We start from the raw sequence: 23,242 nt of genomic DNA on the forward strand, positions 1-23,242 counted from the left end.
ATACGCTTACAGTTGCATAGTATGTGAGGAATGGCATTGAGAACCTTCTTTCCCCCTAGTAAATGCAATGAAAGACTATTAAGCAACAAGCTTATAAGCAATAAGCAACAGGCTTATCAAGCAACTAGTGAAGATAGACACACTGGAAAGTCATTTCAGGTCTTTAGTTTATTTTTCTAGTTGTTTGTTATAATACAACAGAAAAACCACAATTCAAGACCATTGTCTTCAATAGATCTGACTGCTTTTGGCTATCACAAATTGATAAGGCTGAAAATGAAACAGGTGAGAATGTGATGCATTAACTGCACAAGCTCTGTGATATGGAGCTTATTTAAGTGAATGTATTTGTTGCATTATTATATACAGTACTGAATAATTGAATTAATGTACTCATATTACACATCAGTTCAAGTTGTTCCTAACATGTCAGCAGAGGCAGTTAAGCAGAGGTAGGTTTAAGACAGAATGTTTGCATTTTGTAAGCAGTTTGCCACACAACTAAATAGGTAAAAGTTAGAGCAAGGTGTGCTTTTAAAAACCCTTCAATTTATACTGAATACTAAGTTGAGGTTAAAGGTAGTAGCAAGGTACCAGGCTTTGCCAAGCTGTGCCCACTAGATGTAAAAACAAAAACCAACTTTCAGCAATGTTTTCAAACTTGCCTTATATGAAAAAATGTGTGTGTGTGTTTTTTTAATTAGGTTGTTCTGAAAGGGTTTCCTGTACAAGGAAGAGGGGAACTGTACAATGACATGTTAATGTTGCTATGTTGCAAATAAGCAAGCTCAGGCTTTATTAGGATTTATACCCTATCTTTCAATAAATTATCAGGGTGCTGGCTTACAGTAAATGTTCCTAGCATGGATTGTGGAGGGAGGAGAGCTGAGGCTGAGAGAGTGGCTTGCAACAATCTCCTAGCATGATGTCACCCATTATTAATAATCCATCTTGCTGATGTGATGGTGGCATGCTGCGAGACACAGTGGCTTATATGACAACCCTCTAATGAAGTCCACTTTTAGCATCCCCATATTGCAGACTGCGTGAGAATTTTAACCAAGTGTGGGTCACGATCTTCATCTATCTGATGGGGGACTGAGTGAGAACGACTTGGCAGCGGTCTTTATTGTTGAAACATGACTCAGATCCCGGTCTCAACTGCTTTATTACACAGTAAACACATTTTACGTAGATAACGGCGATTGCAAAGGAGAAGAGCGCTAAGGGTGTTCTTTCGCCTGAGCGTAAGGGGACATTGAGACGCTGTCAATTAACTGAACACTTTAAAGGGAAAGTTCACAGTTAATTGACTGCCTGAATATTATATCCCTAAAAGGCTTTAAAGCTAAGCTGGCCTCCGGACTCGTTCTTCCCCCGCCTCTCTTCTTCCCTGTTGCTGGCCTCCGTTTCCCAGCCCTGCCAGCAAACGGTATATAACAACCTCGTTTAATGAACTTGTTATGTCAACCACACGCTTAGGTGGGGACGAGGCAGCATACTGTTAAGAATAAAAAGCTTGCATCGGGTTGTTATAGCTAAGAAAAACCTAGCTGAGCTGTCCATTCCCTCGTTCACATACGCGCAAAATAATACCAGGCGCATTTGTGCTTGTTTACCCGCAGTGTAAAACCGAAATCGAACTCAGGACTAGGGGAAGGGTGCTCCTCCTTCAGTTTTTATCTCTCTGAAGCTAAGTCGTCCGAGGCTTCCGTCGCTGCCCCAAACTAAGATGGCAGCGGAAGCGCTCGAAGTTCTGCTAAGGAAAGACCATCACTCAGCGAATTTGAGCGCCTGGTCACATGACTCCAGTGTAGGGAAATCGCCTATTCTACCTGCTTCAGCAGATTCGACTGTCCCGGGTTTTCTCGCTAGGTTAAGGAAAAGGCAAGTGTGGTAACTCAGCTTTAAAGAGAGAGGGGGAACCTTGAGAGACGTCGGTCGCGACTGCAAGGAGAGTCATTATCGCTGTTCTCGCCAAGCGCGTCGAATCTGCTGCTTCGAAGGCGGAGCTTGGCTAGTGTGGCTAAAGAAAGATGGCGTCGGTCTGGGATGAAGCGGAGGTGAGGAGATGGGGGGACGGACGGATGAGGGCGCGGGGGGCGAAAGGGGACTCCGTGGTCCCGGTACTGTTCGGCGGCAGAAGTTCCCCCGGTTGGGCCGCCCCGCGGCTTCCGCGGAAGGGTCCTGGGTAGGTGAGGAGGGCCCGGGCCCGAAGAGACGCGCTGCTTCTGGCCATGACTCTGTGTTTCTGCCTAGGATGGGATCGGCGAGGAGGTCCTCAAGATGTCCACGGAAGAGATCGTGCAGAGGACCCGCCTGCTGGACAGCGAAATCAAGGTGAGGTTGCGCTGGGCTGGCAGAGCCGGTGGCTCCAGGTTGCCATTGTCCCTTTTCAGTCTTTTCTGTATAGTTCCTGTAACCGAGACACACACCCGGCTCGCCCTTCCCCTTAAGGCTGTTCTCGTCACCTAGCATACCTGTTCTTTGGCCTGCCTTTCGAGGCAAAATGCCCAGTCACTTAAGTGTTACTTAAGTCCCGGCTGCAATATACATTTAAAGTAGCATCATAGCGCTTTAAACAGACATGGCTTCCCCTGAAGAATCCTGGGAAGTGTAGTTAACAGTCCTGAGCATTGTTAGGCCATCCGTATTTCCCTCACGGAACTACAATTCAGAATGGTCTAACAGTAAATCTGTCTTCCCAGGGAGCTCTGAGAATTGTAGCTCTGTGAGAAGAATTAGCTGAGAGTTGTTAGGAGACGGTTCCGTTTTCTTCTACTATGGCTAAATTATTTTTGCTGTTTCTTTTTTTCTCGGCAGATTTGTTTCCTTTTATTTTTTGTTTAGTTGTTCCTCTCTAGACTTGCATGAACATACTTACGTTGACGCTTGTTTTTTGAAGTAATGTCTTACTTGGAATTTACAGATCATGAAAAGTGAGGTGCTGAGAGTAACCCATGAGCTGCAAGCCATGAAAGATAAGATCAAAGAGAACAGTGAGAAGATAAAAGTAAACAAAACACTGCCATATCTTGTTTCCAATGTCATAGAGGTGAGTTTCTTATGCCAATAGTAAAATGGATGCTGCTAACAATGAATGTTTCTTATTTGTGCACATGAGACGATCCTTTGGTGCTTTAGAAGATGGCTTAAGATGGTAGTGCTAAACTGCTTCTGCAAAGAGAACAGGGATGGGGTCTGTGGAGAAAGTACTATAACAACTTGGCCTGTTAAAATATGTATGTTTGTTTTAAAACACATTATTTCTAATGTTGTCATTGCTGCAGAGTCCATTTCATAGTTTTCACTAGCTCAGTTTGATTTCTTGATGCAACTTCTTGGCTAAAGTGCTAAATGAATTTATTAGGTAAACCCCACTGAAGACAATGGAACTTAACTTCCAAGTAAATATGAAGACAGTTGTCTCTCTCCCTGTGCTTTAATTTGCTAGTCTGAAAAATAGATAGTCATAAATGAATCAACTGCAAAGAGGACCTACATTTCTTGGCAAAGGCAGCAATCTGCAGTCTCCCTTTGCATTTCTAATGGGGACTACTTTTCATTTTAAAACTTAGGGGAAAATACTGAGACAACTTTTGGACACTGTTGTTGTTTAGTCGTTTAGTCGTGTCCGACTCTTCGTGACCCCATGGACCAGAGCACGCCAGGCACTTTTGTTTAGTTATTAGCTTATGTTTTGCAGTGAACCACCCTGGGAGCTGTTTGGCTAAAGGGTGATATAAGTAAATGCTTAATAAATTAAATTGTGTCTTCCTATATTACACAATATATTACACAATATATGCCAACCTAGCAGTTCGAAAGCACCCCCTGGTGCAAGTAGATAAATAGGGACCGCTTACCAGCGGGAAGGTAAATGGCGTTCCGTGTGCTGCGCTGGCTCGCCAGATGCAGCTTCGTCACGCTGGCCATGTGACCTGGAAGTGTGCGGACAACGCTGGCTCCCGGCCTCTAGAGTGAGATGAGCGCACAACCCTAGAATCTGTCAAGACTGGCCCATACGGGCAGGGGTACCTTTACCTTTTTATATTACACAATATTTCCTAGCTGTTGTGCAGTAGGCAAAACTACCTACTGACTTGTACCTACTGATTTCCCCTGCAAAGGAGTGATGGACCAAGATAATTCTGGAGGCCTCAAAGACTCTTTAATAGTTGCTGGATAACTTAGTGCTTCTTTCCATTGCTGTGTGTAATTGTCAGCCAGGATTATGATGTGATTAATTGTGGTATGCTTGCACTCCTGTTGGTCTCTTTCCACCTCTAGCTGCTAGATGTTGATCCCAATGACCAAGAGGAGGATGGAGCAAATATTGACCTTGATTCTCAAAGGAAGGGCAAGTGTGCTGTGATCAAGACCTCTACTCGTCAGGTGAGAACAGCTTGTTGAGAGTGCTGTCATTTATACACACAAATATGAAGCTACCTTACACCATTTTAACTGGAGGTGCAAGGGATTGAATCTGGGATTTTGTCCATGCAAAAAAGTATTATTGTTTTATTATTTACTAAATTTGTTAGTCACTTTATTTTGCTTAGATCAACCCAAAGCAGCTTACAACCAACCAACCAAACGGATCCATTGAACCCATTGAAAGTAGCTATTGAATTATGCCCCCCCTCCACAAAACACTAAATATCATGGTATAGCGTCCCAAGAAAAGCTTACCTGGCATATCTTTTAAACCTGTTTTATTTCAGCAGGCATTTTTAAGCTAGGGCTTTTTTTAGGTTTTAAGAGTGTATTTTAGATTTATTTGTTGTGCTGAGCATTTGGAGAACTGATGGCACCTAGGTCAAATCCAAATGTTAATACTTTGTTGCATTTTCTTCAACAGACTTATTTCCTGCCTGTGATTGGGTTGGTTGATGCTGAAAAACTGAAGCCTGGAGATCTTGTGGTGAGTAGTTTCTGCTCTGCGCAACCATAAGCAGCCATAAATACATACCTGGTTTGTTTTTCGTGATATACTGTTGAGGGTGAAGGTAAAGGGACCCCTGACCATTAGGTCCAGTCGTGGCCGACTCTGGGGTTGCGGCGCTCATCTCGCTTTATTAGCCGAGGGAGCCGGCATACAGCTTCCGGGTCATGTGGCCAGCATGACTAAGCCGCTTCTGGCGAACCAGAGCAGTGTATGGAAACGCCATTTACCTTCCCGCCAGAGCAGTACCTATTTATCTACTTGCACTTTGACGTGCTTTTGAACTGCTAGGTTGGCAGGAGCAGGGACCGAGCAATGGGAGCTCACCCCGTCGTGGGGATTCGAACCGCTGACCTTCTGATCGGCAAGTCCTAGGCTCTGTGGTTTAACCCACAGCGCTGGATAGTTTACCATAAATGAGGTATCCCTAATTGTCTTGAGAATTATTATGACATTTTAGTAAACTGCCACCCCAGGCAATATTTCTTAGCTGTTTGATTTAGTAGACTTCCCTTTTAATGCAGCTGAGGTGTGTGTGAATGCTGTACAGCAGAGGTGGCTAACCCAGAAGTGGCCCTCCAAGAGTTTTTGTAGCTTATCAAGACCCCCACCTCCCCCCCAAAAGAGTATTCTGTTTAAAGAAATATTGGATACTTATGAACACTGAGATTCACTTCACAAACGTACTGCTTGGTGTCTTATTACGGGGTTCTTGTTTACTCCTCTGATGCTGAATCTTGGTGCATACAAGAATTATTTTTCTTATGCCTCAGACTGGTGGTTATAACATGACTTATGATGACAAATATTCCTTTTCATGAATGTCTGTGGCTGTTTGCTTTTCGCAGTTTAGTAACTATTTTCTGCTTTAAAATAAAGACTAGTCTCTTGATTGATTTCAAAGTGGAGTTCAAAATTAAACCAGTGCAACAGTGCTTGTTGGTTCATCTAATGCCCAGAAATCGTAGCTCTAATGTTTAATTGACAGATTCTTGATGGATTTGCAACAATAACACAATAGAATTTAAAAGGGGGGAGGGGCAGAGAGCATGAACTGAGTATGAAGATGTTGGTTTTGGAGTAAAGAAGACTAATTCCTGAAATTATATCTGTAGGGAGTGAACAAGGACTCTTACCTGATTCTGGAGACCCTGCCCACAGAATATGACTCACGAGTCAAAGCTATGGAGGTGGACGAGAGGCCTACAGAGCAGTACAGTGATATTGGGGGACTGGATAAACAGATCCAAGAGGTGAGAACAAGAGGCTGTGGGCGGGGGTGGGGAGCAGTCTTTTAAGCTGTAAGCCTGCAAGCAGGGATTGTCTTGTTTTTAATATGCCTACAGCATTGGATACATTTTAGGTGTTTTTTAAATAATAAATAATACCTGTCCTGGAGTGTGGATTAATGGGCAGTATGGTCCATAGTAGGGATTAATCGTCTCTTTCTGTCTTGGCAGCTGGTAGAAGCTATTGTCTTGCCAATGAATCATAAAGAAAAATTTGAAAACCTGGGTATCCAGCCTCCTAAAGGGGTCCTCATGTATGGACCTCCAGGAACAGGAAAGACACTTTTAGCAAGAGCGTGTGCTGCACAGACAAAGGTAAGATTTGATGTTTATTTCCCAAAGTCCAGGAACTGTCTTAGTATTGGGTAGGGGTCTCTATGGTGATTCCACAGCAGTGTAGTCCATGCCCCAAATCCAAATCCTTTCATACTGCATTTGATTTGATGATTTTATTTCAAGATTAGTTTTTTAAGTTGTTTTACTTTATGGAAGTGCATACTGTTAGGATGCAAAATACTGTATTTGCCTGGGATACCACACTTGTGCAGAACCCACAAGCCTGCATATACTTTCCTTTTCTGCTACCCACTCTCTAGGCTACATTCTTGAAGCTGGCTGGCCCACAGTTGGTGCAGATGTTCATTGGAGATGGTGCCAAATTAGTGCGAGATGCCTTTGCATTAGCCAAGGAGAAAGCACCTTCTATCATCTTTATTGATGAACTTGATGCCATTGGCACAAAAAGGTAAGATCTTGGGACTGTATACGATCTGGAAATCATGCCAGGCTTCTTTGTGAAGCCAAATAAGACTGTAATGTACAAGTATTGATAGGATCGTTCCTGATTTCTGTAAGAATATATGTTAGATGAAAAGATGACTACTGAACTTTTGTGGTCCTAATTGAGATCCATGGTAGCTGTTGAAAAACCACCCTCCTTATAGGCTAGCTCCGTATACAGGCAACAGCAGATTTGCATGGGGTTTCGGTTCCTGACCCCTGTGTGCATCGGCGGAGTCCATTTTGCCCCATCAGGCCCCCTTTTCCAGCCACTTCTAGGTTGCTGCATTCCTAGTCACACATCAATTGGTGGTTGCCTGTACATCAACTACAGCTATTTTTGGACAGGAATAGTCTGGCCATAGTGATTCATACATTGCTATAATCAAGTCTTGAGGTTACCAATGTGCTCTGAATGGGGCCTGGTCTTGAAGCTCCAGCGCTGGCTAGACTGTTCATGGGGACAGACTTCCACCAGCACGGAAGTCTGGTGTTCAAAAGCTTGCATTGGCTGCCTGTAAACTACGAGGTCAAGCTCAAGGTTCTTGTATCAACCTACAAGGGCCTTAGCAACTTGGATCCAGGAGACCTCAAGAACTGCCTAGTATCTCTGTCCCATCAATGAAATCTTTGGGGTAGTCACTATTAGTGCTTCCCCGTGGCTCAGATGCACAACTTGTATCCACCAGGAGCCATGTGTTTCGCATTTTGGGCCCAGTTTTGTGGAACTTCTTTCCATTTGAGGTCAGACAGGTCCCCTCCCTGTTGAACTTCCAGCACCTACTGACGATTGTTGTTACAGCAGGCATTTTAATTGAAGTCAGATGGAATTGTCCTAAATCATACCACTGTTTCCTATGTCAGCAGCATAGACCCAATCACCTATCTTCATTAGCCCATTGATATTGGCCCATTAACACTGGCACAATAACTAATAGTATGTTTACATGACACATGCAAAATCCATGCTTCTGAAGGTTCAAATGGTGGTTGTGCTACCAGACCATAGGGGAGTCATTTGCTTCACTGACTTATGATGACATTGCAGTAACAATTAGATTTGGCTTATACTTGTATGGTGAACATGAATATAAGGTTTCTGCAAGGGTTATGCTGTGTAACAAAAGTTGACTTTCTACCATGATTTCTTCCAGATTTGACAGTGAAAAGGCTGGTGATCGGGAAGTACAGAGGACCATGTTGGAATTGCTGAACCAGCTTGATGGATTCCAACCTAACACACAAGTCAAGGTAACTTTCTTTTGCTTGAGGGTACGAGGTGGGGGTGCTGCAAGCAGAGATTACAGAGTGGCTTTCGAAGCCATTTTGATGAGAAAGATGTTAATAGGTTCACCTGCATCTCAGAGCACTAAAATCACTGTTCCTGGGTTCTCTCTTATCCAGGTGATTGCTGCGACTAACCGTGTGGATATCCTAGACCCTGCTCTACTCCGCTCAGGGCGTCTGGATCGTAAGATTGAGTTTCCAATGCCCAATGAGGAGGCTAGAGCCAGGATTATGCAGATCCATTCACGCAAGATGAATGTCAGGTATTAAAAAGGAATGAAGCCAGCTTGTGGAAATGGCTGGGTTGCGGGCAATAGTACTCTTCCTTTATTCTCCAGGCCCTGTCATAAGTAAACTATAGAGTGTTCTTGTCTTGGATTCAGTAGGAGCACAGGTTATGCTATTGGGCTTAAGAATCTTGACTTTCTCAGAGCTCAGTTCTGATCTTTATGGCTGTAAACACATGTTAGTGCTGGGTGGTACTTGCTGTAATCTCAGAAATCTAAGAGATAGCCAAGCAATATTTCCAGTGATCAAGTGGGGCTTTAGTACCCCTCATTGCTTCTTTTCTTTCCCTATGACTTGTCAAATCAGAATAATTAATTCAAATTTAAATACAGTAAGTGTGCTTAATTTTATGCAGAGGGCAGGTTTTTTGCTTTTTGTGGTGCAGAAATTAATTTTTATCACTGAATATGCACAGCCCTAGCTTTGATGTTGAAGCATTCTCAGGAAGTTTTTATGTGTCCTTTCCAGTTGAGCTCTTTTTTCCTTTTTAATTTTTAAAACATAATTTATTTCTCTGCAGCCCTGATGTGAATTATGAAGAGCTGGCTCGTTGCACAGATGACTTCAATGGGGCACAGTGCAAGGCTGTGTGTGTGGAAGCGGTAAGTAGATCTACCCCCCCCCCCAATGCTGCTTCCTTTGAGAAACTGTCCTCAGCAGCTGATGCTGAACTGGGGAGAGTGCCTTCAACACAAAAGAGTGGCAATTTTCTGTGATGCATTATTAGGGTTTTTTTTCTGAGCCATCCTTTTTCTCTTTGGATCAGGGGATGATTGCCTTACGGCATGGAGCTACAGAGCTTACCCATGAAGATTACATGGAAGGAATCTTGGAAGTCCAGGCCAAGAAGAAAGCTAATCTACAATATTATGCCTGATTCTTGTACTTGAAGCTAATTATTCAGGCTTTGGCTGAGAAACCAGGATCAAGAGTTGGATCTGGAACTTTCTTACTTTCTATTACCTGATGGGCTAAAATAAAGCATTTGCTTTGACTAGGGCAGCTGTTATGTTGCTACACCTTGAAGAAAAAGAATTACCTTCGTGGAATGGTACCCTTGTGCATGTATGAGGCATATGTCTTCCTTTTAACCCCTTAAAAACACCAAAATTTGCACAAAGAACCCAAATTTGTCATTTGCTGTTTGTGTGATTGAATTCTTAAGCTTTTAAAAAATTACTCCTTCACCACAGCATTCCAGTTCCTGCTGATGTATGCTTACACCCCCTACAGAGCATTTAAACTGAAGGCACAGGTATACTAAAGTCCCCTAGAGGGTGTAAGGTTACACCAGTCAACCTGCTTATTCTCTGGAAGTAATTTTTATTTGAGGCAAAACTTGTCCCATACACACATTAGGCTTTGTGGACAGGAACAAGATCAACAGCTGGGATTACGAGGCCGGCTGCCAAATAAGTGACATTCCTGTCTCCCTGTATCGTCAGCTGCATGACAGGGTTTCTCCAGCAGCTGTGGTTGTGTAGAAGTGCAGAAAATTAATGTCAGTCTCTCTTAATGAGATCCAAAAGGCTGAGAATCTCCAGCTTCTCACTGGACCCAAGCCTTTTAATTTAATGCCTCTTGAAACTTACAACTTCCATTTAAAAATCACACTTTCCATGAATACATTGACTTTAGCACTGAGTTATTAATTACATGCCACTTAAAAATACAATGTAAACAGCCCTCCAAAAAAGGCTTCTGTGTAGTCTTTTGAGGAGACAGAAAAGGAGTACAATGAGGAAAGACCAGTTCCTCCCCTTCAGCACCATTGTTGATGTTCCTGAGTTAGGCCCAGCTCTCGTTGTTCACGTGCGTACTGAGTCCATTTAATAAAAAGTGCTTCCTTTTCTCTTAGAAGAGGATGCTACCAAGCGGGCTGTCTTTTCAAGTTTCTGTGCTCATTATCCAAAATTGTAAAGTTCTACACTCAGCCTGGAAGGATTTGAAGCAGCTTGCAAATCTCATTTGCCTATTACAGCAGTTGCTATGACAACATCATTTCTAGGATGGGAGCCCTGGTCCACTTTCTTGCCTCAACCAGAAACCTGTTGTTTTGTTCTTTGTGTTACCTCAAGCAGGAATATCACACGTGACTAAATAACTTAATTAGGTTCAGCCACCCCTGCCATCCCCAAAAATGCTTTTCTGTATGAGTGTGAGTTATCTTGACACTAACTCAGGCCTGATGCCTTCGTGGAAGAATTCCTCAAGCACTGAAGTCTCATTTATTTGCTGCTTGCTCTAACTCCCTATGTGTTATCCCAGAAGTAACCTTTCATGAGCTACTGCTATACATATTTGGCTCCCAGAACTGGCATAGGTTAGATACTGTGTGGTCCAGAGGAGAACTTGCTAATGTTCCTGTCTGAATGTCTATAAAGCCCCCACTTAAGCTGGTGTCAAAGGCTGAAGCAGTAGGCTGTGTTAAGCCTGTAACAGCATCAGGTCCCTGCTGCAGAAGAGAATCAGTAGGATAGCTCAGTTGGTTAGAGCGTGGTGCTGATAACACCAAGGTTGCGGGTTCAATCCCTATATGGGACGGCTGCATATTCAGGTTGGACTAGATGATCCTCAGGGTCCCTTCCAACTCTATGATTCTATGAATACTGAGACTGGCTGGATTTCCCTTTGGTCTTTACCTCTGACTGGTCCTCAAAGATTCTTGGAAATGGAGTTCCCTGGAGTCACAAGGACGCCAAAGGAATTCACAGTGGCTTCTGCTCCTAGCAGAAATCTGATTCAGCTTAAATGGTATACAGATCCTACAGCAACACACCCTATTTAACAGAAAAGTTCCCTTTAGGCAAGCCAGGAATAAAGAATTAACCTGATTTGGTTGGTTGTATCAGACAGGCAGGCTGAAGAATCAAAGGAAGGGAGGGGTCCCCCCCCGAGTCTTTGACATAGCAGCTGAATTCCTTCGTTTGTTTGCAGTGGGAACCTCCCTTCTTCATAAATTTCAGATGCCCCCACTATTGGCAGTAACCCACTGCCGGACCTGGCCTGGCCTGTGCTTGCTAGAGTCCTTTGCTCCCTTCTCATCACACAGTACCATTTTCCTGTCTGGGTTTCTGTACGACAGTCCGGGGGCTATTGAGAGAGGGGGCCAATGTGCATAAGAATCCTGCCAGAAGCGTCAGTCCCAGGCCTCCCCAAGCACAGAACATGGACCAGCCATAGCCATGACTGATGTCCTCGGGTAACCCATAGACATAGCGAGGGTAACGAGACAGCTCAAAGTTTATCCCAGCCACACATGTGCAAAGGGAGATGATGCAGCAGGTACCTGAAAAAGAGAAGAGATAAAGATAAAGCCAGTGTTTCTCAGCTTCCTTGCAAAGGGCTGCCTCAAATCTGTAAAGCTCCCATTTTTTGTGACTTGAGGAATTTTGTTGTAGAAGTTAACAAATTTGCACAGCCTATTATCCACAGCATCTGAATCTCAGATTCATGGGCCTTTTTCCTGCCCCTTTTCAGGCTACTGTCAGATCTGAACTATGCTTACACATTTGTTTTGATCTCGCTCTTTGATCTCTACAGAGAAAAAAAATCTGTTTTGACCTTCCTCAGCTGCTTTTCTCTCTAAAGGTTATGCTGCTCTTTTCATGTTGTACTGTACAAGGAAACAGAAAACCAGCTCCTTTGGATGAGCAGGATATAAATTTATAAAATACATAAAAACCATTAGAGGGTTTCTGGCTTCACCTAAAACCAGTTAAATAAATAAAAATAAAATATTCTACTAGCACACCTATGAAGTAGCCAGTCACATAGCTACAAGCACAGCAGTGGGTATACAGAAGGGTGAGGAACTTTTTTCACCCTTATCAGTATTTGACAGATGGTCAGTGCCACCCACTGGTCAATCACATGCTACCACATGAATGGCAGGTGGGTTGTCCCACCCATCTGTCACAATCCCTCATGGGGGTTTCCCAGGGTAGAACTGGTCCAAGAACTGGGTAAGTACCATTATCTGACACATGTTTTCACCCCCCTCTTTTTTGTCATTTGAAAGTTTTATCACGCATTTTAAGTTCATTGAGACAGTCCAAACAATTATATCACCTGTTCCCTAGTTCTTGTCCTGTGAGCCCAGTCCCCCCCCCCCAAGGCTTCAATTCATTACATATAGGGCACAATACCAAATGCATTTCTTCAGAAAATGGCTCTCAGCCTACAAAGAAAAAAGAACTCTCACCTCCCATAAGGAAGAGCAGTCCAGCTACATATTGCATGAGCTCATGCTGTTTACAGCAGCCCAGCATACCAATGATCCACCCAAAGAGAATGATGGAAACTGCCATACCAATAAAGCCAGCTGTCATTCTCCGCAGATCTGAGGGGGTGTTGGTGCAAGGAAGAAAGAAGATGGAGAAAGAGGGAGAGAAAAGAGAGTCTGTGAAGAGTAATTTGGAGACCGCAGAGGAAATCAGAGGTGGAGGCTCATATTTGCACCAGTGATCCATGAATATGAGTGCTTCCATCTTTTGAAATCTTATAATCTATGGAAGCCTAAAAATATCATGCCTTTCTGTAAGAACCCCCAAGTCAAGAAAATAATCACTTTGGAAAATGAGCCAGATGGAAATTTGCCTTCTATATTTATTACAAGTGGTTTACACTGCGCTTTTATAGCTCTTTACAAGAAAGCACATAAAGAGGCAATCTCTTTGACTATCCATGCCATCAGGCTCCCACTCAGAAGCATGATGTGCTCCTGGGTTACACATACTGCTGACGTGGAGCTGTTACAGGAGCAAGCTAGGTTGCTATTAACATGTGTCCTCAAAGAAGTCTAGAAAAGTGTCCATGAAATTAGGCAATGAAGAGGAAAGGATAATCATTAGCATATGGCCTAGTGGGTTGGTGGGGCTTGACCAAGGAGCAGGAATGGCAGTGAAGAAAGGAAAGTAGTAATTAAAGTACAAGATATGATACCACCAGAAAGGAAAGCTATATGGGGAACCAGCTGTTGAGTAGCAGTATTTAGCATTGTAAGGGGGTTCCCGTTTGGAGCACAAATGTAGGAAAGCCCTGAACAAAGCTATACAGAACTAAGCTTGTTTCGCTGGCCACCATGACTGTGTAGCTCAGAGGTCAGAATAACCTCCGAGCCAAACCACCACTCCAAGAATACCTTAACTGTGTTTTTGATTACATAAACTGATGGGAAAGGGGCGAGACCTTAATTTGGGGCATAGATGACCTTTTGATCCCTTCTGGCTTTAGAAATATATGAGTAACAATCTCAAAGCAGTCCGTGCGTCCTTCAGCCAGGGGTGGGGCAAGCCACCCAGGGGGGCGGGGCACGCTGCATGGAGTCTCTCCGCCGCCTCCCCCTTAGCTGTAGGGCAGCTGAGGGAGAGGCGGTGGGCAGACGCAAGTCCCACACTGCCATTTTAGGCAACGTGGAGCCTGCAGACACTTAAGCCACTATGTCACTCCCACTCCCTGGCTTGGGCACGCTGCAGGCCCCTCAGTAAGTGCCAGCCCCCGCGGTGTGGTGCCCAGTGTCAGCCATGTTACATTACATTTGTTGACTGAACTAAAAAGTTTCATGAGCCTTTAAAAAAAACAAAAACCCTCATATTTTTGTCATTTTGTCACACACACATACCCAGTGATGATACCCTTCCTCTGCCATTGCCTACATGACCATTTCAATTTTTTAAAGGATTGGCTGACTCAGATTCCGCCGCCCCCCACAAGCTATTTGTGGTAAACTTGCAATCCAATAGTAACATACGCAGCACCTCAGTTACATCAGCACCCAAAACATTGTTCCAGTGCAAAGGTGCTCAGTTCAACGTCCTCTCACTTAGACTGGAATGAAGAACCTTTGCCAGCCTGAGAAAATGCTGGGAGAACTTCACACCAGCATTGGTTGGGTCCAATTGAAAGTAGATGTGCAAGTGAGCAGGGTCAGAGTTGGTAGTGGGTAACACCATTTGTTCTTCCATTCATCTCTCTCTCTCTCTCTCTCTCTCTCTCTCTCTCTCTCTCTCTCACACACACACACACACACACACACATTCTCTCAATGTAACCATCCTGCCACCAGCTGCAGTTTTGCATGAAAAAAGCATCCTATTTTAGGAGGCTTTTTCCAAGCCTAACTGCAGTGTGGGAAGTGTTTTCAGCAGCTGTGACCCTCTACAAAACACTGCATTTAGGCTTCAAAAAAGCCCTCATATTGGAGCCAATAGCAGGTAAAATTCAAGGCTAAAATAAATGAATACAAGGCATGGTGGTCTTGGGTGGGCTCAGAAAGTATTTGTTTACTCCTGTGTATCAAAAAGACCATGTACATGGAAAGCTAATGTGTCAAGAAGAAGGCTCCTTGATATGCTAGCTTTCATGTGCATGATGCTTTCAACAGGAATATTCAAACGTGTGCTTTACCCCACCTGCACTCTGAAGCAGTACAGTTCCAGAAGGTACATGTGATTCTCCTGAATTTTGATCAATTCTGGTAACAAAGATACAAAAGAACTATGTTCAGCGAGTGCTTTGGATACTCACGGAGGGCATGCCACTCATCCTGGCGGATAGTGTTGGTAATATTAACAGGCAAGTTGCGTGGCAGGGAAGATGAAGTGTAGTGATACTTCACAGATGTGCAACGCTGTATGACTCCTGAAAGAGAAAAAAACGACAAACAGAAACACTATATATCTGACATTAGGTTTTATTGACGTTGCTTTCCCTTTACTGCCTCCTAAACTATATTAGCCTTGCTTTAGTTTGTACTCATAATGCTAAGCCATCATTCAATGCAGGGCCAGATTTAGGTTTGATGAGGCCCTAAGCTTCTGAAGGTAATGGGGCCCTTTATATGTGATATTTTAGGGAGCAGGCTAGCAGGCAGGGGCCATTACTTACGTCATAGGAGCCTACAGGAAAACAAAACACTGTTGCTGTATGTGTTTTATTTATTTTTTTAATCTTATTTTTTGGAAATGTACATCCAGTTGTTTTTTCCTTTAAATTTTCGGGTGCCCCCAAAGAGAGTGGGGCCCTAAGCTATAGCTTGTTTAGCTTATACATAAATCCTGCACTAATTCAATGTGAACCATGTCACTTAATTTCACCTCTGCCACAAATTCAGTACAGAGTATTAGGCAAACCACTGATTCTCAACAAAAGCCCAGCATCTGCAATAAGGGAGCTACAATACAGATCCTATTTATAGTGTTGTAAGGATTGCAAAAAGATAATATACGTAAAGCACTTTTAATATTCAGACTTATAATGTATTGTGTTTACTACTATTATTATTATATATATTATTGTTATGTTTATTACTAATTATCACATTTCATTATTAAAGCACGGCATCAAATAATCAGCAGGACCTACAGTAATATACTCTTTTCTAGGTTGATGTTCTGGTTATAGTGGACAGGACAAGATTATTTCTACTATGGAAGAAACGCAGAGAAGCTTAAATGGGACCTGAAGTTTCTAAAAAAAAATAATAACAGGATGAAAACTGTGAAGAAATAAATAGAATGAATATTGTGACTGTGGCCTTTTGAATCACTGTTCATAACCATTAAATAGAGGCAACCTCTCCAAAATGTAATCCTTGAGTCCCTCCTCTTATATCACCCTTAAGTGGCCTTTCCAAATTAGTTTGTGCTATGGAATATTATACAGTAGAGGCAAACCAAAGAGTTATCAATTCATGATTTTATCATTATGATAACAGTGAATTACGTCTTTCAGATAGACCCCCAACTCAAGTCAGTTTCTGGTGTCTTCTGTAGGCTCCCAGGGGATTCTGTTATCACTTGCTAGAGCTCTTTGAAGATTTGATTTAAATAACTGAACTTCTCTTTCCTGAATTTTCATTGTATTTATAATTAACTGCTTAGCCATAGGACAAGGCAAATATGTGCTTAAATGTCTTCTACCGATTTTCACCTGCTTTAGGAGATTAGGGAGTATCCGTTTCTTACCCTATCTTTATTGAAACATCAAATCCAAGGTAGTCTCTGCAAACCTACTTTTTATATGGGGGGGTATTGCTTTGTGACAAGCAGTTCTCTCTCTCTCTCTGTGTGTGTGTGTGTGTGTGTGTATATATATATACACACACACACACACACATATTTAAAAACTCACTTTTGGGAGCTTGAAGTAAATTGTGAAAAAGAACAAACAGGGTTGCATTCTTCCCCCCCCCCCATAGTGGTTAAAAAGCATATATATCATAGTTCAAACAGGTAAAAAATAATCCTTGCCAGTTTTTCACAAGTAGGAACTGTCACAGAAAATTGATGCATTGCATTTAAACAGCAGAAGTTTAAAAGATGGTTGCATCCATGCTCACCATGAATAAACTAAAGCTTTTAAAGAAATATACTTCAGTATTGCACAGCAGAATAGGAGACATTTATCTCCAGCCATAATGTAGTGGTAGATCACATGCCTTGCATACAGAAAATCCCGGGTTCAATCTCTGGCATCTCCAGTTAAAAAAAAGAGGTGGAATCAGGGAGGGAAAGCCTGGTCCCTGTGATCCTGGAGAACCACCACCAGCCAGAGTAGAAAACACCAGCCTAGCTAGACAAATAATATAAACTGGCCTATATGACCTCTTATATCTTCTCCTATAGTAGGGCCTGTTCATTAAGAAGCAAATAAAGATTCTCATGTCAGCTCAAGGGACCCAATCACAGAATACGCTTCCCACTGCATGATCCACTACTCCAGTCTTGTCTCCTTCATCCAAGCAGCCTCCAATGCAGGCAGATCATTCTTCCAGGTCTCTGCACCAAGTGCGAATGGCTCTTTCATTTACTCCTGATGCAGAGATGCAACAAATTACCTGCCCTCAGAAGAGGCACATTCAGAAGAGTGACTCACACGCATACCTAGCAGGGCTACTCTGAAGAGAGATAATTCTCATTCTTACATGCCTTGGATGAGATCTAAGTTTCCTCTACTTGCCCCTGCAGCCCCACATGTGCTCAAAATCTAGAGGGATCTTCCAGAACAGATGGAGATCTGGAGGGGGTAAAAAGAGAAATTGGAAGTCCTGTTGCACAAGTGCATTTCTATTGCACAAGTGGTCAGAAATCATTAGATGTTGATGTTTAGAAGTAAGCCTTTTCAAATGTAAGAATGAAGTATGCCTACAAGTTTATTGATTGATTGATTTTCAAGTGTCTGAGACATCAGAAGTTTGGAGCACACTGCTCTAGTGACTATAAGTACATGATGAGACACACACATGAGCTCATTACTTTGAATAAGTATTGTTGTTTATAGAGGAACTGACATGGAAACGGAAGATAGGGAAAAGTTGAACTAAGAGACTAAGAGAAGAAGTACAGTAATTTGCAGTGCAATACCATAGATGCCTACTCAGAAGTATATCCCAATGCAGTCAATGGGGCTTGGTTGCAGGTAAAGGAATATAGGATTGCAACCTGAAAAAACAAGGCTGTTTTCTTTTATGTGCAAATATATCCATACACAGAAAAATATGAATTATGGCAAAAGATACAAGACTATGACTATGTATTGGGAATAGTTATTTTTGAAGGCATACTAGCCAGGAAGGATGCTGGCCCTCTAAGCCATAAGACAAAGGAACCCAGAAGGGCATTTAGTCCACAATACAACACAAGGGCATGCGTAATCCCACTGAGTTTAATGGGTTTACCCCAAACTAGCTCTGTCTTGGATTGTAGCCCCATTGTCTGACATGAATTAACTTTTCATAAAAGAGAGAACATGCTGAAAACAGTGTTAGAGAACAAGCAACAGAGTTTGTTTTCAATCCTTCTGGAAATAACAGTGGGAGCAGAAGGCCTTTGGCCAAAGTGGAGGAGGGAGAATCAAAGAGATGTAAAACAGCATGATCCACGACAATACTAATTACTATAATGAAGTAAATGAACTGCTTTCAATATGGAAACATAAAAATGCAGAAGATGGATTCTAGTGAATTAAATGCAGTAAAGCAGCTGGTGATGTTACAATGGGTTCTGTAAAGAGAATCTACATCTATATCTTAGACATGATACAGGATCAGAAACACCAGGTTAGCAAAATAATAATTATTTTATATAGCACCATTCATGGACATCAGGCTTCACAAAGAAGAGTTTTGACAGGTTTCAACCCAATGACGTTCACAACCTAAAAAACATGCTGTGAAGCCTTAACAGAAAGGGCAAAACAGAAGTTAGGATAGGGCATGCTATTATTTTAATTACATGTTACACAATAGTCTATGAGTTGTTCCAAAGGCTTTCTGGAAATGATGAGTTTTGAGGAGAGACCTGAAGGAAGTAAAGGTGTTTTCAGGGGCAGTTCTAGGTGTAAGGGGCAGCAAGGGAGGAGATAGTTTATTGGTATATATGTTCAAAGACGTTTAGAGCTAGAACTCTACCTCAAGCCATCATCTTGCCATCTCTATATGTATCCTTTTTTTTTTATAATAATTTTTATTAAGGTTTTCCAAATTAAAACAAATCAAAACAAATTAAATCCAATCTATAAACTTTTTGCCAATAACTAGGACTTCCCCTCCCTACCCCCTCTTGTGTTCCAAATCTTCCAAATAAGCAATTAAATTCAACAAGTTCTTATCCCCAAATTACACTCATCATCAATAACCCAATTTATCCAAATTCCCATCCCCTAAGATCGATCTATACCCTTCCACGAGTTTCCCCCTTTCAAACATAGTACAGATGGAAATAAGATAAATATGAATAGTGATTTTACAGCCTTTGGATTCCAATTTTCCCTCCCCTCTTTCCCCTTTGCGTTTCACCTATCCCTCTACTTCTAATATCTTCCTGGAGTTCCCACATTACACTATGTCCCTCAGGTTCTTTGCCAGTCTTTGATTACGGATGTCCAATCGTAGAAGGAGTCTATCAAAAAAAGGGGCCCATTTCTTCTATCCAGGTTTTTATATCCAGGAGTAAAAACTCCAATTTTGTATCCATAAGCTTGTCAAACCTGAATATCCCAAATGTTCCCTCTCCCAGTTCTGTCCAGTTCTTGTTATTTCCTTGTTCTTGTCAATCATTCTCCTCCTTTTTGTTTCTCTGTTCTCCCACAGAAATGTTCTTTTTCCAAAAGTTTCTAGTGTCTCTGCAGAGGCTTGTTATTCATGGAGCAAAGCATTGCATCATGTTCCTTTCATTTTCCAACAAATAGTTCCATTGTTTCCTGTAGTGTGTAGACCTCTGTAGACAAAATAATGTTCCATTCCTGCAGTTTCCCAGGAGATTAAAAGTTCCATTCAACTGTTCAAGTTTCCTGTCAAAAACACATGCAATATCCCTCGGCTCCTCTAGGTGGATTACAGTAGCAAAGTTCCCTTCCAGAATCACATCCACCAGTCCAAGTAGCTTGTTAACCGATATTTAAAACAGTTTATATTCAAATTATAACAAATATAACCGGCAAAGTCCTCATAACAAAATCTCTATTTTAATCTTCCTTTTTGACAGCTCTTTGACAGCTGTCAAAACCTCCATCGCTTTTCTCCAGGCAGTTTCACGAATCGCTCCAGGGATTCCGGGGGGGGGGGGGGATTGCTTTTTTTAAAACAATTCCACTTTTCTCCTCCAGCTCAATCTTATAATTTTCCCTCGCGAAGTTGCTGATTCGGCAAGATAAGGTTACACTCGATCTTAGTTGTCCAGTCCTTTGTTTTGGCTCTTCTACAATTTAGGGGTGGGCTGACTTCCTTTTTTCCACCTCCCCCGTTCGCTCCGAATTTTAAACATTTATCCCTTTTTTTTTAGTCCATATTCCAATTACTCACGGGTTCTTCTTTAGAGCCGAATTTTCAATAGAAGAAGTCAGCGCTCTCCGCCGGATGGCATGCGGCTGCGCTCGGCAGGGATAGCAGAGAACTCAAAGCACCACGCTTCTCCCCGGCACCCGATCCGTAGCCTTTAAAAAGGCTCCTTCACGAGTCGGGAGAGCGCTAACGGTGCCAGCCGAGTCTCCATGTCCACGGCCTCCTCTGGCCGTGGTTTTTAAGGGTCCCCGCATCGCCGGTGCGGTAGGACCCAGCCCCTGCCAAGCCGGCTCCCTCCGGAGCTCGGAGGGAGTCCGCCATTCGGCGATGGCGCCGACCCGGAAGTCATCTCTATATGTATCCTTAAATAATCACTGAGAAAGAGATTTCTCAAAATGCAGGGTATAAAATACATAAATACTTTTAAAACACCCCAGATGTTTCTCCAACAGGCTTTAATGGTATAACACTTAATTTCATTGTTACCAGTTTTAATGCGCAACATCTTTTACCCTTGTTGCTGTTTTTTTTAATTTGTAAGTATTGGTTGTAGAATATGGTTTTTGCCATTTTTTTCTAAATTCATTGCTAATTGAACTTTTTACTGATTATGCTGTATGTCATTCTTTTAGCAGACAACTAAAATATATTTTTATTGAGTGATTTAACTATTTCCTATTGTGAGGGTCTGCTATTAGCAATTTATTCAACTGCCTGGAAGACTATACTTGAAATGTAAGGAAATGGGCTGAAGCATCTTGTGCTGCCAGCATCGGAATATTATATAGCTCATGTTTATTGGAAGCATGAGCTTCCATCCTGTTGCAATTTCCACAACTGTTACAGGTAAAGGAAATCCTATGGAAAAGGTGTGAGATTCAACCACTCTATTTCCAATGCAGCACAATGAAGACAACCATTGCCAAATTTTAGATGGGTAAAGCAAGAGCTGCTTTCTATGTGCAGCTCCTGAGCATATGTCAGGAATGCCAGGTACATTTCTTAGCCTCTCATGGTGGAAAGTGGAACAACACAGAGCAGCCACAAAAAGATTTTGCCTGACAATCAAGAGATATACCTGACAGTGACCTGCAGCTGGATATGGTGGAGCCATGTGGCAGCAATGGCGCCCAGCATTCAGGTTTGTCACTCATATATAGACAATGCCACTTACAAGGCAACAGCCCTGGTTTCTGACACCACACTGCACGACTCCGGAATTGTGCAGAGTGTCCCTGGAAAATGAAGGCATGTTTTCTTTTAGGACAATCCCATGTCCAAAGCAAGCTCTTCCTTGTGCATAAGGCGCATCCCACCCTGGCCAAACAAATTGCTGCTCTCACCCAGGTGGGTACAGCACCCCCTGCCCATTTATTTTTTTTAACTCTGTGCACTGCATTTTGTTTGTCAGACCTGACCACCTTTGAGCAGGTGGAAGAATGCATTCCCAGGGAGAAATGAATGGTGATGGGCAGCTGATCACAGCTGTGAACAAGCATCACTTCCCCCAATGGCTGCAACCACAGAAACCTTGGCAGGCTGTACCCATGCCCAGCTGGTTCACCTGAGGTCTTCCAGAGGAACATATACAGGAGGTATCTTGCCCGGGTTATTCTCATGCATAAAGAGGGCATTGTGAGTGTTTGGGAAAGGACCCTAAGCCCTAGAGATCTAGGCCGGCAGAGAATCCAGTGGGAGACATGGAAATAACCACCATTTTAGGCAGCCTTGACTTGAGAAAATGCAATTGCCCCCCCCCCCTTTCCCCTTCCAGCTCCTGTTGAGCCCTCTTGCCACCATGGAAGGAGGAGAAGAAAGCCTGCAAGGCTCTGGGACACCTGGCGCTTGGCTAGAAATTTGTGAGGAGAGCGGGTGAGGAGGCTGCCCTGAGGCGGGGACTCGGCCCCACAGCCCCAAGGAGCTCAGCAGAGGAGAAGGTCCCTGGAGGCGTCTCCCTCCCTGGTATGGGCGGGGAAGGCAGCTCTGCAGACTCAGCACCCTGGACAGCAGCAGCAGCAAGCAGCACCCACCCCACCGACGCCCCTCAAAATGTTCCCTCGACGGGAGCGAGCTCTCTCTCTCCCCCTCTCGCGTGCGCGCGCCCTCGACCCCCGCCAGCGCAGCCCCCCCTCGACCTGTGGGGCGCAGCCGCCGCCCCCTCCCCGCGCACCTTTCTGGATGAGCTCCTCGCTGTCGGGCTCGAAGCCCGCGCGGTGGCAGCGCCGCCAGAGGCCGGAGACGGTGGAGTTGAAGCGGCGGCCGCAGTGCGATTCCAGCGCCAAAGCGGCGGCGACGGCGGCGGCCCCGGGGAGCAGCAGCGGCTGCGCTGCCGAGGGCGGCGGCGGCGGGGTTTGCCCGGGGAGCAGGGCCCTGGGCGGGCGGGCTCGGAGCGGCAGGTGCGGGCTGGGCGCCGACATGGAGCCGGGCGGGTCGCTGTTGTTGTTGCTGTTGCTGTGGGCGTTGCGCTTGTGGCCGTAGCCGCGGCAGCGCTCGCGGTGTCGCCGCGCGTCCGTCTCGTACCAGGAGTCGGTGCCGATGGCCACGGCCAGCAGCGCCAGGGCGGCGGCGGCCAGCAGCAGCCCGGAGCAACTCAGCGCCTGAGCCGCGGCCGCCATCTTCGCCGCCGCCGCCGCCGCCTCCTCGGAGTCGCGCCGCCCGCCACTGCTCCCCCTGCAGCCCGGCCGGGGGGCCGCAGCGCCAGCCAGCCAGCCTTGCTCGCTCGCTCCTCGCCTCCCGCGCTCTGCAGGAGGCCCTCGTGGCTGGCCAGGCCCGGCCGCCCCTCGAGCAGTGAGCGGGTCCAGCACGGGGAACCCGAGGGGAGGCGGCCGAGGGAGAAGCCTCGGGAGACTGCTGAGGGCAGCGGCAGCGCGT

The 23,242-nt window shown here is 44.1% G+C and overlaps 2 protein-coding genes across 3 annotated transcripts; one reads left to right on the forward strand and one right to left on the reverse strand.

The window, feature by feature from the left end:
- Positions 1-1,838: 1,838 nt before the first annotated feature.
- On the forward strand, positions 1,839-9,712 carry PSMC3 (proteasome 26S subunit, ATPase 3). The gene is made up of 12 exons (XM_083751974.1): positions 1,839-2,063; positions 2,260-2,340; positions 2,930-3,055; positions 4,291-4,395; positions 4,862-4,924; positions 6,061-6,198; positions 6,406-6,549; positions 6,831-6,979; positions 8,169-8,265; positions 8,419-8,564; positions 9,110-9,191; positions 9,356-9,712. The coding sequence occupies exons 1-12, from the start codon at positions 2,037-2,039 to the stop codon at positions 9,464-9,466; spliced, it is 1,269 nt and encodes a 422-aa protein (XP_083608100.1). The 5' UTR covers positions 1,839-2,036; the 3' UTR covers positions 9,467-9,712.
- A 389-nt stretch (positions 9,713-10,101) lies between these two features.
- On the reverse strand, positions 10,102-23,007 carry LOC310850706 (transmembrane protein 178B-like). Of its 2 annotated transcripts, XM_083752488.1 has the most exons (4): positions 22,542-22,999; positions 15,118-15,231; positions 12,794-12,931; positions 10,102-11,878 (listed from the first exon to the last, which is right to left on the reverse strand). In XM_083752488.1, exons 1-4 carry the CDS (start codon positions 22,984-22,986, stop codon positions 11,634-11,636), a joined length of 942 nt encoding a protein of 313 aa, XP_083608614.1. In that variant the 5' UTR covers positions 22,987-22,999; the 3' UTR covers positions 10,102-11,633. The 2 variants fall into 2 exon arrangements, with proteins under 2 accessions (XP_083608614.1, XP_083608615.1); XM_083752489.1 differs by lacking the exon at positions 12,794-12,931 and having other exon boundaries at positions 22,542-23,007.
- Positions 23,008-23,242: the final 235 nt, after the last annotated feature.

The sequence above is a fragment of the Podarcis gaigeae genome (genome assembly GCF_964106915.1).
Source record: "Podarcis gaigeae genome assembly, chromosome: 1".
Classification (NCBI taxonomy): Eukaryota; Metazoa; Chordata; class Lepidosauria; order Squamata; family Lacertidae; genus Podarcis; species Podarcis gaigeae.

What these genes read in the sequence shown, in the direction of transcription:
- PSMC3 (XM_083751974.1), top strand. Translation starts at nt 2,037, where the DNA reads ATGGCGTCGGTCTGGGATGAAGCGGAG. An exon ending in TGCTGGACAGCGAAATCAAG is followed by an intron (nt 2,341 to 2,929) that starts GTGAGGTTGCGC and finishes TGGAATTTACAG; the next exon opens with ATCATGAAAAGTGAGGTGCT. An exon ending in TGAAGCCTGGAGATCTTGTG is followed by an intron (nt 4,925 to 6,060) that starts GTGAGTAGTTTC and finishes TTATATCTGTAG; the next exon opens with GGAGTGAACAAGGACTCTTA.
- LOC310850706 (XM_083752488.1), bottom strand. Translation starts at nt 22,986, where the DNA reads ATGGCGGCCGCGGCTCAGGCGCTGAGTTGCTCCGGGCTGCTGCTGGCC. An exon ending in GGATGAGTGGCATGCCCTCC is followed by an intron (nt 12,932 to 15,117) that starts GTGAGTATCCAA and finishes ACACCCCCTCAG; the next exon opens with ATCTGCGGAGAATGACAGCT. An exon ending in ACTGCTCTTCCTTATGGGAG is followed by an intron (nt 11,879 to 12,793) that starts GTGAGAGTTCTT and finishes TCTCTTTTTCAG; the next exon opens with GTACCTGCTGCATCATCTCC.